The sequence below is a fragment of the Lepisma saccharinum genome, chromosome 1, assembly GCF_977018435.1.
Source record: "Lepisma saccharinum chromosome 1, izLepSacc3.1, whole genome shotgun sequence".
Lineage (NCBI taxonomy): Eukaryota > Metazoa > Arthropoda > Insecta > Zygentoma > Lepismatidae > Lepisma > Lepisma saccharinum.
In genome coordinates, this window is record NC_139229.1 from 172006031 (window position 1) to 172025747 (window position 19717).

The 19717-nt window shown below is 38.0% G+C and overlaps 1 protein-coding gene across 5 annotated transcripts in view; it reads right to left on the reverse strand.

The window, feature by feature from the left end:
- Positions 1 to 1952: 1952 nt before the first annotated feature.
- LOC146003976 (PMS1 protein homolog 1-like) overlaps positions 1953 to 19717 on the reverse strand; it is a 69064-nt gene continuing 51299 nt past the window's right edge. For all 5 annotated transcript variants that reach the window (XM_083142544.1, XM_083142520.1, XM_083142528.1 and 2 more), the window contains exons 13-15: positions 10919 to 11046; positions 6439 to 6593; positions 1953 to 2283 (exon numbers count right to left, since the gene is read on the reverse strand). In XM_083142544.1, the coding sequence (XP_082998670.1) occupies positions 2098 to 2283; positions 6439 to 6593; positions 10919 to 11046 (469 nt within the window). In that variant the 3' untranslated portion in view covers positions 1953 to 2097. The remainder of the gene's footprint in view (positions 2284 to 6438; positions 6594 to 10918; positions 11047 to 19717) is intronic.

The window sequence follows — 19717 nt, forward strand, 5'->3', positions numbered from 1 at the left end:
GAAAGTCTGATGGTGCGAGGTCTGGAGAGTACAGGGGATAAGAAAGGATTTCATTTACTCAGGACCGTGCTTCTGTCTGGGCAACATGCGAGTTGTGAACTGTAATGTTGTCTTGCAGGATGTGGGCGCCTTTGGTCAACACGCCATGCCTCTTGGTTTTGATGGCCTTCTGCAATTTTTGCAGCAGGGAAGTGTAGTATGTTCTGGTAATTGTGGTAGCCAAAGCCAGGAAATCCATCATAACTACTCCATGCTGGTCCCAAAAACCATGAGCATCACTTTGCCCACTGAGGGTTGTACACGGGCCTTCTTTGGTGGTGGTGAGTCAGGATGCTTCCATTGCTTTGACTGGTCCTTGATCTCTGGGTCATAGTAATGGACCCACGTTTAACCCTGAGTGATTAGTCTGTCAAAAAAAAAACCTCCTGGTCTTCCTGGCACATGGTCAAATTAGCCTGGGAGCACGTGACTCATTCCTGCATTTGAAAAGGTGTGAGTAGCCGAGGAACCCATCAGGCAGACACCTTCCGCATGTGCAAATGGTCATGGATGAATTTTTCCACATACCCCACACTGTTCTTGAAATCTTCAGCTAGTTGGCGAATGGTTACGTGGCGATCCTCCAAGATGGTGGCTTTCACTTGCCCAATGGTGTCTTCGTCAATGGCTGACAGGGGTTGCCCAAGAATGGGGGCTGTTTCTACTGAAGTCCGGTCCGACCACACTTGAACTGACGATGCCAGTGCTTCACTACGTCATAGGATGGGGCATCCTCTCCATAGGTCCCTTTCATCTCGCCAAAAGTTTCCTTTGGTGTGCAGCCTCTCAAGTAAAGAAACTTGATGATTGCTTCATATTTCACTGGATCCATCACTACATCTTGTCTCAATTTAGTACTTGTAAGACAAAAACTAAGAGGAGTTCAGAATTTCAAATTACCTTATGATCTATGCACATATGTATCATTACACACATAAAATTTCAGCATTCGACATTAACTATAACTGGGTCAGGGGAAATCTTTAATGAACGTCCCTCATACTTCCCCAATTCTGTCATTTTGTTGGGGTTCAGTGCATGTAAAAGCAGAATTCATCTGCACACTTTTATAAGCACATTCCCAACTATGTAGTTTATTTTCTCAAGCCTAGACTCCATCAGTCATCTGTTTTCATGTTTATTATTATTATTATTACTATGAAAGCTCTGAATATGATTCAGGTTCCAATCTGAATTACCATTTTATACCAGAGCACAATGCAATGTGATGTGTAAGAAGTACCTTGAAAACACCATTAATACAAATAACCTAGACAAATGGCCAGTAGTGCATATTAACAGAGAAGCTACCTTAAGCTGGACCATATTTCATATTCTACCGCTCGCTGACCTCCATGGCAGTGGTTATCACAGCATGCTATGATGCCAGGGATCCCAGGATCATATCCTGGTCTGGCCATGGATGTTTTATGTGAGTGTCCGTTCATCACGTTTATCATATAATCACTCGACCTTATAATCGTAATTAGCCAAAAGTGGCAGAAAAGCAAAGCTAAATAACAAAAATCAAATCAAGTACTCTGCCACTCTTTTTACCAACTCAAAGAAGATAAAAATATCAGTGAATAAAAAAAAAGTACAGAATTATTATTTATGAAAGAATATTAAAACTAACCACGAAACCTTTGTAACAAAATTATTTATTAAATGCAAAGGCAGTAGCAATCTCACAACTTTGTTAAGAAGTTGTATTGAGGAAAGCTTGTTAATTTAAAAGTGAAATGTACCTGTATAAGCAAATCTATAATTCCATGTAACCTTTACACACATTTCCCTATGTTCTGAACCATTAGCAGAAATATGACGGATATTTGTAATATAATAATAATAAAAATAAAAAAAAATCCCAAGCTGTGTGGCATTCCAAGTAAGTAATGAAGAGGTAAGTTTCAATCACATTTATTCATTTTCTCCTTTAAAATCTCATACGAAAAGCACATTTCAAAAACAAATTAATTGTACATAAGTATGTATAAAAAATATATTTCAAAACTGGAAACATTTTTCATTTATGTATACTGGCAGTGAGCAAGTATCTTATTTGTATATCCCATTCTGCAGTATCTTCTTCTCTGCAAAAGAATACAAAGGAACCAAGATAGATTTGCTGTGAAGGCAGTTTTCTTCACTTCTGAGGTTGCAGCTCCAATAGTCAAGTAATTCCCTGAGAGTGACTTTGTCGAATATAGCCGGAGACTGCTGGCTCATCCTAACAGCTTCTCCCTGCAATAAAGTAGGCAGAAAATTCTTAGCAAAAAAAAAAAAGAAATGAACACTTTTGGAACATTATAACTCTCATAATTTTTATCCTGTCCTGAAGGAATTCTTTTTAGCTCAATAGCAAATTCCAAAAGGTTTGTTTTGAATGTGATCGTGGTGGTGTTTCTCATCCTCACCACCAGTTGACATAATTTCAATGTGGCAACTCTTCAGGAGAAGACATTCTATGTACTACTATTTGCAAATATGGAATCTTCGTCTGTTGTACAAAGAACTTTTCAACAACTTTAGGTGAAAAACAGATGGGTCGCAATGCAACTCCCAAAGGTAAAAGCCAGTCTGAGGCAAATATGATGATGGATAATACCATTTATTTTCTAAAACTCGAATGAGCAAAATCTTTCCAACGTATGGTTAGGTTGGTGCTTCACAAGACACTGAAAAGATCTTGGCACAACAGCCACAGAATATGTCTGCAAATTGTAGAATGCAGAATGCCCTCTTCTCAAGTGTCACTACAGTGTTGACGTGGTGGCTAGTGTGAAATGCTACCTCCACCTTATTGAAAACAAAACATTCAGATTCCTTGTTCAATATATATTTTTCCTTCGGAATAGCAGAAGAAAGGTGATCAATCGTTTTTCTTTGTCCTATATGAAGTTAGTTTACTAACAGAGTGAAACGGTCAAAATTTTGATCTCTTGGGATTTATAGAGCTGTCCCGTCATGGCTCTATGAGTGTCCCACAATTGGTAGAGGGCAAGATCAATCCATTTTTTTCCATTCTTACCAATTTCTTTTAGGTCTAACTTTCTGGACAGCTACTATGTCTAATTTATAATTAACTATCTTGTTAACTGTAGACTGAAATGCCCCAGGCTGGTAAAGGATCAGAACTTTCCAGGTGATTAATTTAATATCCTTGTTCCTACTGTATAGTCCTACCAGCTAGATTTGAGGGACCCATTGACCAACAATAGGTGCAGTCCTCCATTGATATTTGGGGTTAGGTGTAGGGCTGACAACTCTGCACTGTAAAAAGATTATGTCAAGAAACAGCAACATGAGGCCATGGATGTTCCCAAAGTAAAATATTCTGGAGGTAAAATATACGGATCTCCAGGCGGGAGGGGAGGTCCCTGGACTAAGGATAGGATGTACAGTAGGAATAAGGATATTAAATTAGGCACCTGAAATGTTATGAGCCTTTACCAGCCTGGGCCATTTCAGTCTACAGTTAACGAGATAGTTAATTATAAATTAGACATAGTAGCTGCCCAGAAAGGTAAGACCTAAAAGAAATTGGTAAGGATGGGAAAAATTGGATTGATCTTGCACAGATGGAAGATTTGTGTTGCTGCAGCCATAAACCTTTGGGTTCAGGAAGGCTAGAGAGTAAGTGAGTGTATTCTCAACAGTTTAAATTTCTACCACATGAAAGTTCTGTATCATTATCTACATCACCATCAACTGGTAAACAGTAGCAGCACAGTTATCAGTTTAAATTATGAGGTTAGCCTAATTGTAATTTACATTTTATTCTTTAACACATCTAGGTTAATTACCATTCTAACCACTATACCACAGAAGTTGGCAGTGTAGGTTGCATATTTACTTAATATTAGAAAATCATTATGAAACAACACATATAGAAAAGAGAAAAACATAAATGTATTGTGAAATTTTACATTTTTATAATGCACACAAAATGAAAGTAAAAAATGATTGAATGAAAAACAACATGAAATCCCCTCCCCCCCCCCAAATAAACAATAATTAACTACAAAATCTACCATGAGCTCAGTCCAATTGGATGCTGTCTTCTTGGAACTATATGAATATATTAATAAAAAAGTGTATACCTTCTGGAGCATCTTTGAAATTGTTCCAAACAACTAACTAGAAAACTATCATCTTGCCAGATTACATTTTTCTTCCCTTCAGTGGAGTAGCTTCACTGTGACTAAGCCCCTTCTGTAAAAACTTTTCTATCAGTAATGACATCTAATGATTTAGAACGACCACAAGGAAAATAACCATCAGCCAAAAGTCTCTGTGAAACCCCTCCATCGGTTCAACTCTGGCCATAAGGAAGCATTCTTCACTTTGCCCCTCCCCTCTATGCAGGAGTATGATGCACAGGAGTAGAAGCCTGTAGTTCCACTATAGGTTTTGAAGCTATGTTGTTCACACCATGAGAATTTATAAGAGGGAACAAATTTCCTTGTATGTACTTAGGTTTTCAGACAAGGATAACATCCAGCTGAGACAATAAAGAAATATTAGCCAATTTTACACAATTTAAAATAAATATTAATGTAGATTTATAAATTAATAAAAAGAGACTAAAATTATGCTAATATTTAGTAATTAATAGTTTACCGAATGTTTTGTTTTAAATATCAACTCATTCAAATACTCAGAATGAATGAGGACTTCAGCAGTTCAAAAATGAAGTTTTATTTTATTTTACTATAGTTCATAATGTTATAAAGAAAAGCCCCTAGGTTATATCTTCCATCCTTGAATTTTACTGTGTTTATATCAATTTCATATTTCATGTATATTCATATTTCATGACCCTTGGTGTCGCAGCGCGATGTGCTGAACACTCGGCCACAGGGTCCGGCATATGGAGTATGAGTTGGCTTCTTAAAACCTGAGGGGCTGAGAGGGTGGTGTTACATCAGTTTGATGGTGACATATTTAGTGGGTTGTGGGTTGACTTTATGGGTCACAGGGGTGGTTACCATGTATATACTCTATGTGATAAAAAGTATCCGGACACACCACGAAACGTGTGTTTATCATAGAGGGCGACACAGTACTGCCATCTACCACGTGGAACACATAGTCAGCGAAATCAGTAGTCTACAGACAGTGTGAGACAGCAGTATGGGATGGTCTGAGGAACTCACAGACTTTCAACGTGGTCAGTTGGTTGGGTGCCACTTGTGTAGGAAGTCTGTATGTGAGATTTCCACCCTCCTAAACATCCCTCTGTCCACTGTTTCCAATGTTATAGTGAAGGGATGTGTACAACCCAAAAGCATGCAGACCAACCTCCCATGTTGACCTCCAGAGACCATCGAGTGTTCAAGAGGGTCGTACAGCATTATCGTCAATCATCCATCACCACCATCACGCAGGAATTCCGAACTGCATCAGGAACTACTCCAAGCACCATTACTGTTTGGCGCAAGGTGCGGCAACTTGGTTTCCATGGCCGAGCAGCTGCCCATAAGTCAAACATCACACAGACAAATGCCAAACGCCACCTCGTGTGGTGCAAGGAGCGTCGAAACTGGACCATAGAACAGTGGAAAACCGTTGTGTGGAGTGATGAATCACAATACACAATGTGGCGATTCGATGTTAGGGTGTGGATGTGGCGAATGCCTGGTGAACGACATCTACCAGCCTGTATAGTGCAGACAGTGAAATTCGGAGGTGACAGGGTTACAGTGTGGTCATGTTTCTCCTTGAGGGGGCTTGGCCCCCTTGTTGGTTTACATGGCAATGTCACGGCACAAGCTTACGTTGACATTTTAACAGCTTTCATGCTGCCTACCGTCGAAGACCAGTTCGGGGATGATCATTGTGTCTTTCAACACGACTGAGCACCCGTCCTTACTTCAGGGCTTGTGGGGAAGTGGTTTGACGACAACAACATCCTGCTAATGGACTGGCCTGTGCAGAGTCCTGAGTTGAAACCCATAGAACATCTCTGGGATGTTTTGGAATGCCGACTTCGTGCTAGACCACACCGATCCACATCAATACATCTTCTCATTTTGGCACTCTGAGAGGAATGGGCAGCCATTCCTCAGGAATCCTTCCGGCACCTGATTGAAAGTATACCTGTGAGAGTGAACGCTGTCATCAAGGCTAAGGGTGGGCCAACACTGTATTGACTGCCAGTGTTCCCGATGGAGGGTTGCCCAAACTTGTACTTCATTTTCAGGTTGGTGTCCGGATACTTCTGATCACAGAGTATTTCCTTGGTTATTATTTCCCGAGTTGTGCTATTGCATAACAACTTTTGACATGTTTTATGAAATTTATTGTACTTTCAAATTTTACGTGGAACAATATAGAATAGATTATCTTGCATTTACCTGCCATTTAGATAAAATATGTTAATTAATATGTAACTACCTTGAGGAAATTGAGCACTTTCAGTGGTCGGCACTCTTTCAAATTTGCCTCTCCAAATGATTTCACAAGCTCAAGTACTTCTTTCAACTCATCAATGCCATAGAATCGAATAACTTCTGCAATTTCAGTTATAAATGCTACTTGCTTCCCACATTCTGAAATACAATAACACGAATTACAAGATACATCAATACAGAGAGTGAATCAATTATATGATGAACAATATATTTTGCTACCAATGGTGGTTTATAAGGTTCAAAATTCCCTGATCACGTTCTCAGATTTTTACATTTTTTTTCATGCATACATATACACTATCTATCAAAAAGTAATTGGGCACCTATGATGGTGGTTAATTTAGTATCTAATTTGAATCATTTAGTGGGATCACTGGTGGTTGTTCGTGGCACAATGATCTCACAGGCATACTGTACAATACTAGACAATGAAATGCTCCCAACCTTGTGGCATTTTTACTGAATGGACCCCTGTTACTTCCAGGATGACAATGTTAGGTGGCATGTTTCGGAGGCTACTATGCAGTGGTATGCCGACAACAATGTTCACCGATTGGTCTGGCTTGCCCAGAGTCCTCATCTCAATGCCATAGAACACCTTTGGGAGGCATTGGACTGGCAGGTGAGGTCTCGGGAGATGCGGCCAAATTCCATTGGACGTCCTCCACAAACTAGTCGAGAGCATGCCTGACAGGGTGGCTGCTGTTATAGCAGCAAGAGGTGTCTCCACGAGGTTCTAACAGGGTTCGCACCACCAGACAACCATTTTATACACGTGCCCAATTACTTTTTGGTAGATAGTGTATAATGTTTCTTGTCACAATACAATAAATTTATTAACATTATTGGAGAATTTGGAGAAACTTTTAATTCTATAGCCATGGAACTATGAGGAAGTTATAATTTATGTTTAACTATATTCAAGAATTTATTCCAAGTTTGCAATTTGGGGAGTGTAATGATTTTTTCATGGGAGTGTGGATAAACAACTTATTGTATTTGTTTCAATATGTCATCTCATTTCAAGATGGTAGGTGCTAACATCTGCAATGAGCAAAGGTAGGAGTGGTGAAAGGTTTATTGCTTTCTGGAAAGTAACAAATTTTCATTAATAGAGCCTACTAACTATCTATTCTATTATCATAATGGTAATTCTGTTTAAGTATCAATATATAATACCAACTAATACCGATGTTATTTATACCCATCCTTTCTGTCACCAAGTAACTAATGAAGATTTTTAGATCCTTCCTTTTACACATCTTCCCTATTTTAGGCAAAAATATTTTTCACACATGGCATTTCTGCCGTTTGCGTGGAAGATTGGAATGCAGGGGTGTGAGGAGCGACTCTTTCTGAAGGTACCCAAATGTCAACCTCTTTTCCACATAGTATACCCTGGACAGCTTTGTGCAGACTAACTAACTGGACTCGCAGCCTGTAATCCTCTGCGAGATTTGTGTTGCATGCTTTCCTTATGTGCTTGTGATTGTCCTTCCATCAATTTCATCTTAAATTCGTGATTAGCCAAAAGCTGAAATCAAATCAAACAAACGGAAGATTGAAATCTTGAGGAATCTAGTCAAGCCAATTCAACAATGTGAACATTTAGAGAGTATTTTGCCAATTCTTGCATGAAGAAACCATCCCAAATTGTGATACAGAAGTGGAAAAAAAAAACACCTAGCAACCTATCTCACAATCTCACTAACAAATGTTCCAATGTTTAAGTTCTGGTTTGGGGTATGGGTGCTTCTTTGTGAATGTTCCTTCATCAATTTCATCTAATTATCATTCATCCTTATAATCATTATCAGCCAAAAGTCGAAATCAAGTGAAATAAGGCAAATACAAACAAACAATGAAAGACATGGTTAGTGTGTGTTCCTGTCAGAGAAGCATAATGCAAATGGCATTGTTGAAAGATTTCAGCTATGATATAGTGAAGTTTTATACCCGTCTCTAATATCTACCATAAGATGCAATAAATATTTTTTTAATCATTCCAGCAACATACAATGAAAGTCACCAGAACAAGTACTTTTGGTACTTAGGCTTGGATCATATAAACAACAATACATTTCAGAAGTTAGAAACATATACATATAATTAGACCTCAGATTTTAGGTTTTCAATATATTTTTTCCTTTACAGGTACGTAAGAAATAATAAGTTATGTCATCATTTCGTTAAAAAATGCAACAACTGTTTATAGTGCCTAAAAAAATATTTTGCTTGTTAGAACCTATTATAGGTTTATGCACCCAAATGAAGCCCTTTTTTTAGGTTTTTATACATTTTTAAAGGTTTTACAGGATTTTTATGTCACACAGAGGCATTTGCTTCTTTGGTCACGAAAAAATTCAGTGACGAACGTGTTTGAAAAGTACTCTGTAAATTTCCCTTCCTCCAAGTCCATGGTGATTTTTCAAAGCTCTAAACAAAGCAAAATGTTTGGTGCCACTGTTACCTGTACAACCAAAAGTGGTCTGATCTGTGTGGTCTTGCTCACTTCTGCCACTTCAGTGCTTTGTGGCATTCATGCCTTACAAACTAACATTTCAGCATTGAAGTTTGCACCACTGACTATGTTTTTGTTGAAAGATTACTTTCAGCATATAAGATGATCCTCACTGACAAAATTGCAGAGTTTGACTGCCGATAACATGAAAAAAGATTGTTGCCTAACTAAACGGTAAAGAATGGATTTTAATAGCAAATTTCCAATGGTAAGTTCTGCCATCACTGTAGGGTTAGGCATCACACATAACATTATGCAAGATAGTGCGTATTTCAGGATAAAGGTGTCCCATTTTCATTGTCCCATATAATTATACCTAATCAACATTTTTCAGGAATTTTGAACTATTTTCAGTTTCTTTGAACCTACTTCAGGATTTTTCGAGCCTAACTTAAGATTAAAAATCCTAAAAATCTTAAGTTAGGCTCGAAAAATCCTGAAGTAGGTTCAAAATAACTTAAAATAGTTCAAAAATCCTGAAAAATGCTGATTAGGTATAGTCACTGGCAATGAAAATGGGACACCTATATCCTGAAATATGCACTATCTTGCATAAAGTTGTGTGTGTTGCTTAACCCTACGGCGATGGCAGAACTTACCATTGGAAATTTGCTATTAAAATCCATTCTTTACCGTTTAGTTAGGCAACAATCTTTTTTCATGTTATCCACACTCAAACTACGCAATTTTGTCCGTGAGGATCATCTTATATGATGAGAAAAATCTTTCAACAAAAACATAGTCAGTGGCATACTTATTAGAACCTAAAAATCCGAGGTCTAATTATAATTTAGAAGAAAATATTACTAAAACAAAATAAGTTACCATAATTTTAAGGGGATTGTTGGATACCATTATCATAAAAATATTAATAACTTACGTTTTGCGAGTATGTATCTAGGTAATTCAGACGTTTCGGGATGCAACTGCTCCCTTCTTCAGGCTGCTCACGTTTAGGTTATGGGTAAATCATAACCACGTCAACCTCTCCATAGATACAGAATATAGGATTGGTAAAAGATGTGTGGTTAAAAAACAATAAAAATCTAAAACCCATTACAGGTGCACGTCATACTACCATGCTGTTTCCCCGATTAGAAACTGCTCCTTGGAATGTTAAAACTTTAAAACTGTGAATAGCCACGGCCCGCATGTGCTGCAATTGTAATACTCCAAAGTTTCCTCGTAGAGCACTAGGTCGGGCACCTCCTCTCTTTTTCTCCTCTATTTCCCCTCCATTTCCCTCCCACTCCTCCTCCATTCCAATTCACGTCAAGTCCAGCGAGAATTCCTTTTCCATTTGAGCTTGGCATGCTACTTCCAGGGTTACGTTAAATCCTACTTTTACGTATTCCTGCCCATCCCATTTCTTGAACATCTTCCCCCACATCTCATCAATATTCCCATCATCCCTGTTTAATTTATTCTTTCTTCCCTTACATATATACGACCCTTCATATACATTCCTTCTCATAGGTTTTTCTTCTTCCTTAAGCACTTTCCGTTTGGCGATTACATGGCCTTCGTCAAGGATATGTTCGGAGAGCCCCATATTGGGAACTCCCTCCCTTATATCCCTGCCGTGCTCTCCCCACCGAACGTTCATGCTTCTTCATGAAGAAGGGAGCAGTTGCATCCCGAAACGTCGGAATTACCGAGATACATACTCGCAAAACGTAAGTTATTAATATTTTCATATTAAATTTGTGAGTAATTCGCACAACTTTCATCATGAATGGATACCACTAGTGGATAAATATAGCCAAATAAAAAAACAAACATAAAACACATAAATCATTAAATTTTACATTCTTACTAATTTTTCCTTAGTGCATATGTATTCTTAAAGCACAATTATAGTGCTGAATCTCAAGTGGAGTATCACACTCCACAAGTGCTGATATATGGAAGTTAAGTTTACAACACGCAATTGGCCACTTACCATCTTTAATTATAATCCTAAATCCATTCTTAGCTATCACCTTGCTAACAATGACAGTAGTTTGTAAAAAAACATCATAACTTCTCTCTAGTGTCAGCAGCAAGTTCCACAATTCTAATCCTAAAACACTTGTATAAAGAACAGTTTCATATTAGCAATTGATACAATAAATCATTACAAGATGTCTATGGCCACTTTAGAATTAGTAATACAAAATTGTATTTGTGAATAGAACTACTTTTCTCAATATTTTCCACAATTTTTGCAATGCACTGCAAGGGCAGCTGTCTTGGGTCTGATATCCAGATAAGGTGTGAATGTTTCGTTGCTATTCTCTCATTCATATTATCAATACATACATTGTTGTCATTATTTTAAGTGGTAGAAAATTAACACAAAATAACTGAAATGCCAAGACTACGCTGAGTCGATACTGATGCATAGGTATCGGAAAGTATCGGTTAGATTTTATTAACTGATAACAGCTGATACTTTGCTGGCATTGCGGTCTTTTGCGGAATCAGCAAAAATGTTGCATAAAATTTAATGGAGACTTATGCGAAATTCATAGTTTTCAATTATTTGCAAGTCCAAAAATCAACCCCTTAATTCACTCAGCCAATCTGTGCATTTTATTAATAGAATTTGTATGATTTTTTTTAACATTCATTACATTTTGATTTTAACACAGTATGGTATCTCAAAACACACAGCAGGATGTATTGTGGGATTTTTTAACAAGTTTTACAAAAACTGGTCCTCTCTCGCTGATGGGCAGCCACATTTCTATTACTGGAAACAGCAGTGTCCTAATTTTATACACCAATTAGATCAAAGCAACAGCACAAACTAACCACAATACATATTTTATGCAGCTGATGACAATAACTAATGCTGTCAAAAGTGAATTTAGTTTCGCCAGCCTCTCTGGCAGAGTGGTTAGCACAGCACACTATACGATGCCAGGGGTCTCAGGTTTGAATCCCGGCCTGGGAATGAGTGTTCTTCATGAGTGTCCCTTCATCAAATTTCATATCATCACTCATCCTCATCTTCGCGATTAGTCAAAACTGGCAGAAAAGCGAAGTACAATAAACCAAATCAATCAAATGTAATTTGGTTTTACTGAGTACTGATAGTGTGTGCTAAGTGTCCTGGATAAGAACGAAGCTGGACAAATAAGTTTTATAGAGACATTGCAATCAGGTGAGGTTCAACTTACGAGTCGAACAGCAAGATATCATTGTGAGACCAGGTCCAACTCAAGACTATTAGAAGGGTGCAACTCAAGACTTTCGAAGGGTGGTGGCTTCGGCCATGTCTGATCACATAGTCCTTGATGAAAGTGTAAAGTCACTAGGCGAACATATTCAGGGTGGCAGAAATGAAATTCCCTGACTTTTCCAGGTTTTCCAGGCCAAATTTACATTTTCCCCTGACAATTACAAACTAAACAAAATCGATGTTTTTGCAAATGGAAATAATAAACTCATACAGATCCACGTATGGTTTTGTTAAGTACCAATATTATCTTCTATGAAATTGACTTAATTTCTCTATTCTCTATCATTTGAATTCAAACTGCAAAATAGTGAATTTGGAAAATTATTACAATTCACAAGCTAGGGAAGGATTACGGAATTTTGTCATACGCAGTAAGTTTAAAACAAAATACTTGATTATTTTTAAACTTACGACTAAATGAGATAAGAGTGAAGAGAGATTGATTAACAAATACAATTTGTAATTTATCAGTCTCCTTATACATTCTCGGTATTATATATTAATATTTTCACTGAGGTTTGGATCCCTCTGCTTGCAAAAACCACGAGTGCGGACTCATTTTTCAATGCATAAAGCTACTTCTCTTTTCTCTGTAAAGCAAACAACTTAACTCTTGCATATAAGTGAAACAATTGAATCGATCAAAATCAAGTGTCATATTTCCTTACATTATCCATGGGATTTCTGCTTCAGTACAGTATATCCAAGTGAAGTACTGTGAAACTGACAACATGCAGTTATACCACTAATGCTGATGTAAAGGGTATGTAGGTATTAGAAATTTAACGCAAGGAATTTATAGAATTGCATTGTATAGGTACCTGATTTAGCTAACCACACATTAAAACAGGAACACTCTTAATAATGAAAGCTTCTGAAAGTTCATATACGAGGGGCATTCTGAAAAAGCTCCAATGGTGCCTATACGCAGCACTAGTGGCCGGAGAACGACACACACACATGCAGGCAGGAAGTAGTGGCATGTAGCTGTAATCTGGTACAGTTGCAATGCAGCAGTTTAGGACAGTTCTAGGTTAAAGATTCCAGCTCTCACACAGTCTCCCACCGACTTCGATGTAGCCTACATTGCACGCTCAGAATTTGGCACAGAGCCACCTGCAATCATGTGAGGTGTGCAGACCGGACGTCGTGAGTGATAGTATGGTCAGACGATGGTGCAGACAATTCACGGAAGGCCAATAGAATGTGCACAACCCCATACAGCTGAGTAAACACGGGCCCTTTGCATCACTTCAGGTGAGATATCTTGGACCACTCCCTGAACAGCCCTGGCCTTGAATGTACAGACTTTCATCTCTTTGCTTTAGTGAAGAGGTTTTTTTTACAGCTACACTGCGGTAGAGATAGTTCCAGTCTTTGCTGTCAGACACACATACCATGGGCATACAAAATTTAGTGCCATGCTACGACAAATGCCAGAACAACGGTGGTGATTATGCCGAAAATTAGGTTATGACTCACTGTTACTAATGCAATAAATTACAACTGATATTCTTGTTTCATTTATACCTAATCGGCAGACTCTTTGATATTTTGTTATTTTTTTTCAAATTGGTGTATTTTCTTATTTTTTTACTTTTTACTATATGGTGTTATTATTCACAAAATTCAAATTTTCATTTTAGCGCATTGTCTGGCAAATATCTGAAATTATACCTTCATGGTGTTTTAAAACTTCTGTTTCAAATTGTAAGTCACATGGCTTACGTCTCTTCGTGAGAGTTTGATATCTTGAAAGTTATTTTGGGAAAGTTATTTTCCATACCCCTTTTTTAATTTTAAGGTAAGAATTTTAGATAATGGAATTTTCCCCGTATATACTGAAGGGTGCATAATGACCATAAGTGGCGATGCACCCAAAAAATTAAAATCAATCAATCTTACATGACAGATACCGATATACAGTGTCCGAAAAGTCACGCAACCCGGTGTTTACGACCGTATAACGGAATAGCGAAACGGAATGAGTAGAAACGCTTTCTGCCAAGAGAATGCCCTGTATATTGGGAAAATTTAGAGAGACAAACATATGTAAGAACATGCGTGTTTTAATAACAAATAAGCAAAGTGTTGCCAAAGGCGGAAAAAAAATATTTGCAAATCGTGTATATTGATGCACAGAACTCACTGAGGTAAATTATTGCAACATTTCACAATACCAACGAACAATTTGGATGGCCATCTAATGAATTTGACAGAAAAAGATGTTTGACGAAGTTTCAAAAACATTGCAGAAGGGAATAAATGGGCTGTTCCAAAAATCGATGTTTTCACAATATTACGAGGGACACTGGCAACACTGTTGGTGTCACGTGTCACTAACAGATGTGTTTCACCTCAGCCTATCACACTAAGGCACTTTTAACGACAAAGGAGAAAGTTGGTTATTCTCGAACATATGCAATAAATTACATACACCTTGCAACCCTGAAATGTGGTTTCAATTGGATAGGTATGTCAACAGCCAAAATTCCAGGCATTGGTCGACAGAAAACCCGCATCAGTTGCATGAACTACCCTTGCACTCTCCGAAAATCGGTGTATGGTGTGGAATATCGCGACGTCGTATGGTAGGACCGTTATTCTTTGAGACAACAGTGGATTCTGCTGTGTACGGGGATCTCATAATGCAATTCGTTGCTCTCCTGGAAAAAGACGAACGTGATGTTTGGCTACAACAAGATGGAGCAACTTGCCATACATCTAATGAATCTCTTCGTATGCTGAGATAATTTTTTGGTGATCCTCTAATATCCAAGGATTTAAGGCCCAGTCGCTCGCCCGATTTAACATCTGGAGATTTTTTTCTGTGGGGTTACTTAAAGGGGAAAGTATACCAAACAGACCCAGAACATTGGAGGAGCTGAAACGAAACATTACACAGGAAATTAATAATATCGGTGCTGCAACCCTCAGGAAGGTATCTGAGAACATGATCAAGCGAACCAACTTATGTATCCAAGAAAATGATGGACACTTCAAACATTTGCTTTAATTTGTAGCGATACCCACATTTCAGGGTTGCAAGGTGTATGTAATTTATTGCATATGTTCGAGAATAACCAACTTTCTCCTTTGTCGTTAAAAGTGCCTTAGTGTGATAGGCTGAGGTGAAACACGACTGTTAGTGACACGTGACACCAACAGTGTTGCCAGTGTCCCTCGTAATATTGTGAAAACATCGATTTTTGGAACAGCCCATTTTTTCCCTTCTGCAATGTTTTTGAAACTTCGTCAAACTTCTTTTTCTGTCAAATTCATTAGATGGCCATCCAAATTGTTCGTTGGTATTGTGAAATGTTGCAATAATTTACCTCAGTGAGTTCTGTGCATCAATATACACGATTTGCAAATATTTTTTTTCCGCCTTTGGCAACACTTTGCTTATTTGTTATTAAAACATGCATGTTCTTACATATGTTTGTCTCTCTAAATTTTCCCAATATACAGGGCATTCTCTTGGCAGAAAGCGTTTCTTCTCATTCCGTTTCGCTATTCCGTTATACAGTTGTAAACACCGGGTTGCGTGACTTTTCGGACACACTGTATTATGGCACCAAAAATTGGCATTATCTTTTTTTTTCACTTGTTAGTGTTACGTTTCCCAAAATTCGCGTTTTTGTTTTCGAACATTTATCTGCCAGATATACCGAAACTTAATACTCCATTGTGCTTTTAAACTATTATGTTAAATTGTAGATCACATGGTCTACGTATTTTCGAGACAGTTTGATATGTTGAAACAGATTTTTGAGGAAGTAAAAGTAAAGTGCTCCCCTGCACTTTTCCATGAAGGTGTATAGGGGTGTGGAGTTAGGGCCCCACACTTTCTTGATCACGGCTGAAGGTGGGGGTGATGTGATCAGCACCATGCTCCTGGCTACCTTTATCCCTCAAAGTACCAGCTTCATATGATGCTGGGTGGGTGCTGGAGCAGTTTGAATAGGTGGAAAACATCCCGGTTCTCCCCTACAGGGTATCGACCTGGGTTCTCTCGCATAGTAGTCAGATGCCCTAACGACTGAGCTCCATTATTACTCGCTCGACAAATGCCGATGGTGCGCACTTAGGTTGGTAATTCAAAACATATCTCGTGCGACAAATACGAAGATGTGGCTCCCATGTGACTGTAGATACGCACTCGATCTCTTGCTAGAACCCTGCCACTTTGCTCTGTGATGCAAATGGTTTCGATAGAAGTTGAAAAAAATCGTTGGAAATACATGATTTAATGCGGCTGTTGGAATTATTTCATGTACGTATAACTATAGTTTACTCTTGAGTAAAATGTTGGAAAACTTGCATGTTCTATGAACACAAACATGGCCTAGAAAAGACAAGAATGTTTCGTTGTTTTACGACAATTCTTTAAAAAAAATCGCTAAAAACGCCAACAATTCGCATTTTATGCCAAATTCGCATTATTTCGCTATTTCGAAAGGCCAAAAATGTGTCCAAACATCACTGCACATTCCTAAACATAACTTCGCAGCAATTACCATTTTTCACGGTTTTGGCGTTTGCGAGAAATCAATGTCCCTACTAATCGGAAATTACTTTCTGGCCACCCCTCGTATAAATCAGTAGATGGAAAGTGAAAATTTAGCAGGGCTGGCAGAAAAAAGTCAATTCTTGAAGAAAGTGATTTGCTTTTATGATTGAATGATTCTAGTAAATATGATATTAAAATATTGACGTTTTTATTATTAGTATTTTATTTCATAATATTGGACATTAACCTTACTCAGTGAGAGATTAATGACCATCTCTCACGAGTTCAAACAGACAGGACAGAGAGTGGCGTTAATTTCATTGCAATACTAGTGTTGCAGTAAATTTGAGGTTGGGAGCATGCACTTGCCAATTTTTATAATGTTCACCAATGCTGAATTTATGTTTTTACTTTTTCGTGATACTATTCAATATATATCCCGTTTGTTGGATTCTTTTTGATATCTAATAATAGTGCAATGCCATTGTAAACGTATGTTAACTTGTGCGAAACCAGTAATACGTCAGGATGATGAAAGAAAACCTTCGTAAGCACTGCTACATTAAATAAGGTGAAGTGAGCCAGAAGAGTAATAAAATTCCAGCAGCATATTTGCAGTCTAAAGTTCTTCTTGTTTATGCATGCGATTTTTGTTGGATGTTGCAGTCCATGCAATTTCTGTTGCATGTTGTAGTGAGATACTTTGTCGGGTGGCGATATTCGACAAAAATAGTATGTATCAATAGAACCTATTTTTTCCCATGTTCCTTCAGTGTGCTAAACAAAATGCCTTACTACGACGACCGACAACCATCGGACAGCGCCACCCGCTCTTATCCCCTCCATCTGTTTACAAGTCCCTTTACTACTCCCATACGGACAAGAAAAAATGATAATTCAATGCATTTTCCACGTAATATTTAGAGGCTAAACTAAACCTTTACTCCCCCGATGATACCATATGGTATCATCAGAGTAAGGTCGTACTGCCCCGATGATACCATATGGTATCATGGTACTGATTACGAAATTAATGTGCATTTTGGACCTTCATACTCTTATGATTGGGTGGAAACTCTGACACAGGTCTGGAGCAAGCCTGGGAAATTCATATTGATGACCAACCTCTCCCCCTCTCCGCAACATATCAATGCCACATTTTCGAACAGAGTTTCACATTTTGGCTCATTATTCAACTTGTATGGCACCCAGGAACATGAAACATGTTTCAATCAATCTCTTTGGAAACGTCCATTCCTTGAAGAGAATACCAAGGTTTGCGCCTTCTTTCCCAAAATAGCGGGAGAAGAGGGGCAAACTCCAGATTTTTATGTTGTTTTTTTTTTTAAAAAAATTGAAATTCGGTGGTCGCGCCCTCCAAACCCTTCCTCGGTTCGGCGTTCTGAATTGTACATGTTTGCATGCTCTGATGTTTTAGCTGAAAAACAAAACTTATACGAAGTAGATTGCTCACATAGTGGCCAAGTTATAAGAATTTTCCTCCAAAAATGCAAATTACCTATTTTTTGTAAAAAAAAAATCACATTTTGGCTTATTATTATACTTGTATGGCAACCAAGAACATAAAATATGTTTAATTCTCTTGAGAAATGTCCATTCTTTGAAAGGAATACTAAAATTTGCGCCTTATCCCTAAAATAGTGGGAGAAGAGGGGGCAAATTCCAGATTTTATTTTTTTTCATTGAAATTCGAAAGACATGCCCCCATGCGCCCTTCCTCGGTCCGGCGTTCTGAATTGTGCACGGTTGCATGCTCTGATGTTTGATCTGAAAAACAAAACTTATCCAAAGTAGATTGCTCCCATGGTGCCAGAGTTATAACAATTTTCCTCCAAAAATGCAAATTACCTATTTTTCGTAAAAAAAAAATAATTACATTTTGACTTATTATTCAACTTGTATGGCACACAAGAACATGAAATATGTTTCATTCTCTTGAGAAATGTCCATTCTTTGAAAAGAATACTAGTTCGCGACCTCTCCCCAAAATAGCGAGGCAAGAAGGGGTAAACTACAGATTTTTACGTTTTTTTTCTATTGAAATTCGGGGGTCGTGCCCCCAAGCCCCTTCCTCGGTCCGGCGTTCTGAATTGTACACGGTTGCATGCGCTGATGTTTTAGCTGCAAAACAAAAGTTATCCGAAGTAGATTGCTCCCATAGTGGCCGAGTTATAACAATTTTCCTCCAAAGAGTGTTCGAATTTAAAATTCCCACCGAGAAGCCAGAACGAGATATTTTTTTTTTCTCTATCTCTCTCTCTCTCTCTCTCTCCTCCTGCCATCACTGGTTTATGGTGCCGTGGTTGTGTTGCGCATAAAAGGGGCCTAAAAGTTGAGGCCGAAACTTGCGAACGAGATTTCCTGTTCCTGTGCAGAGTCCATAACGATATCTTTAAATAAAAAAAAAAAAAAAAAAAAAAAAAATCAATGAAGACGAAATTCCCTGACATTTCCCTGACTTTTTTTGACACCTCAAATTCCCTGACTTTTCCCGGTTTTCCAGGTCTGTCGCCACCCTGATATTGCTCCGTGCCACAGTCTCGCTGCGAAATCAACACAGGAATTATATTTTTTAAAAAAGTGTTCATCATAACCTAGGAGCTAGTTGGGACTGTTTATACAGATTTACTTACCAAGAGAATATATGTCATCCCAATTACATTATATATTGGTAGTTTATAGGTCCGCACATTTCTGTGTGAAACCTAAAGTTACATGTAAAAATCATTTCTTATTCAGAAATAAAGTTAATATGACTAATCATACATTTTGTTAAATAAATAATGGCAGAAAAAAATATGGATATGTTTGAATTTGAATTTAAAATTTTGGGTGTGTCAGCACTAAGGCTATTTTGCACCCGTCCAGCCCCTTATTGTTACACATAACAACTCTAACGTTGCATAACTAAAATCATAAAATATTAAAATCTTCTGACTTTCATTAAAAGCTGAGGCTGTAAAGGAGCACACAGCACGAAT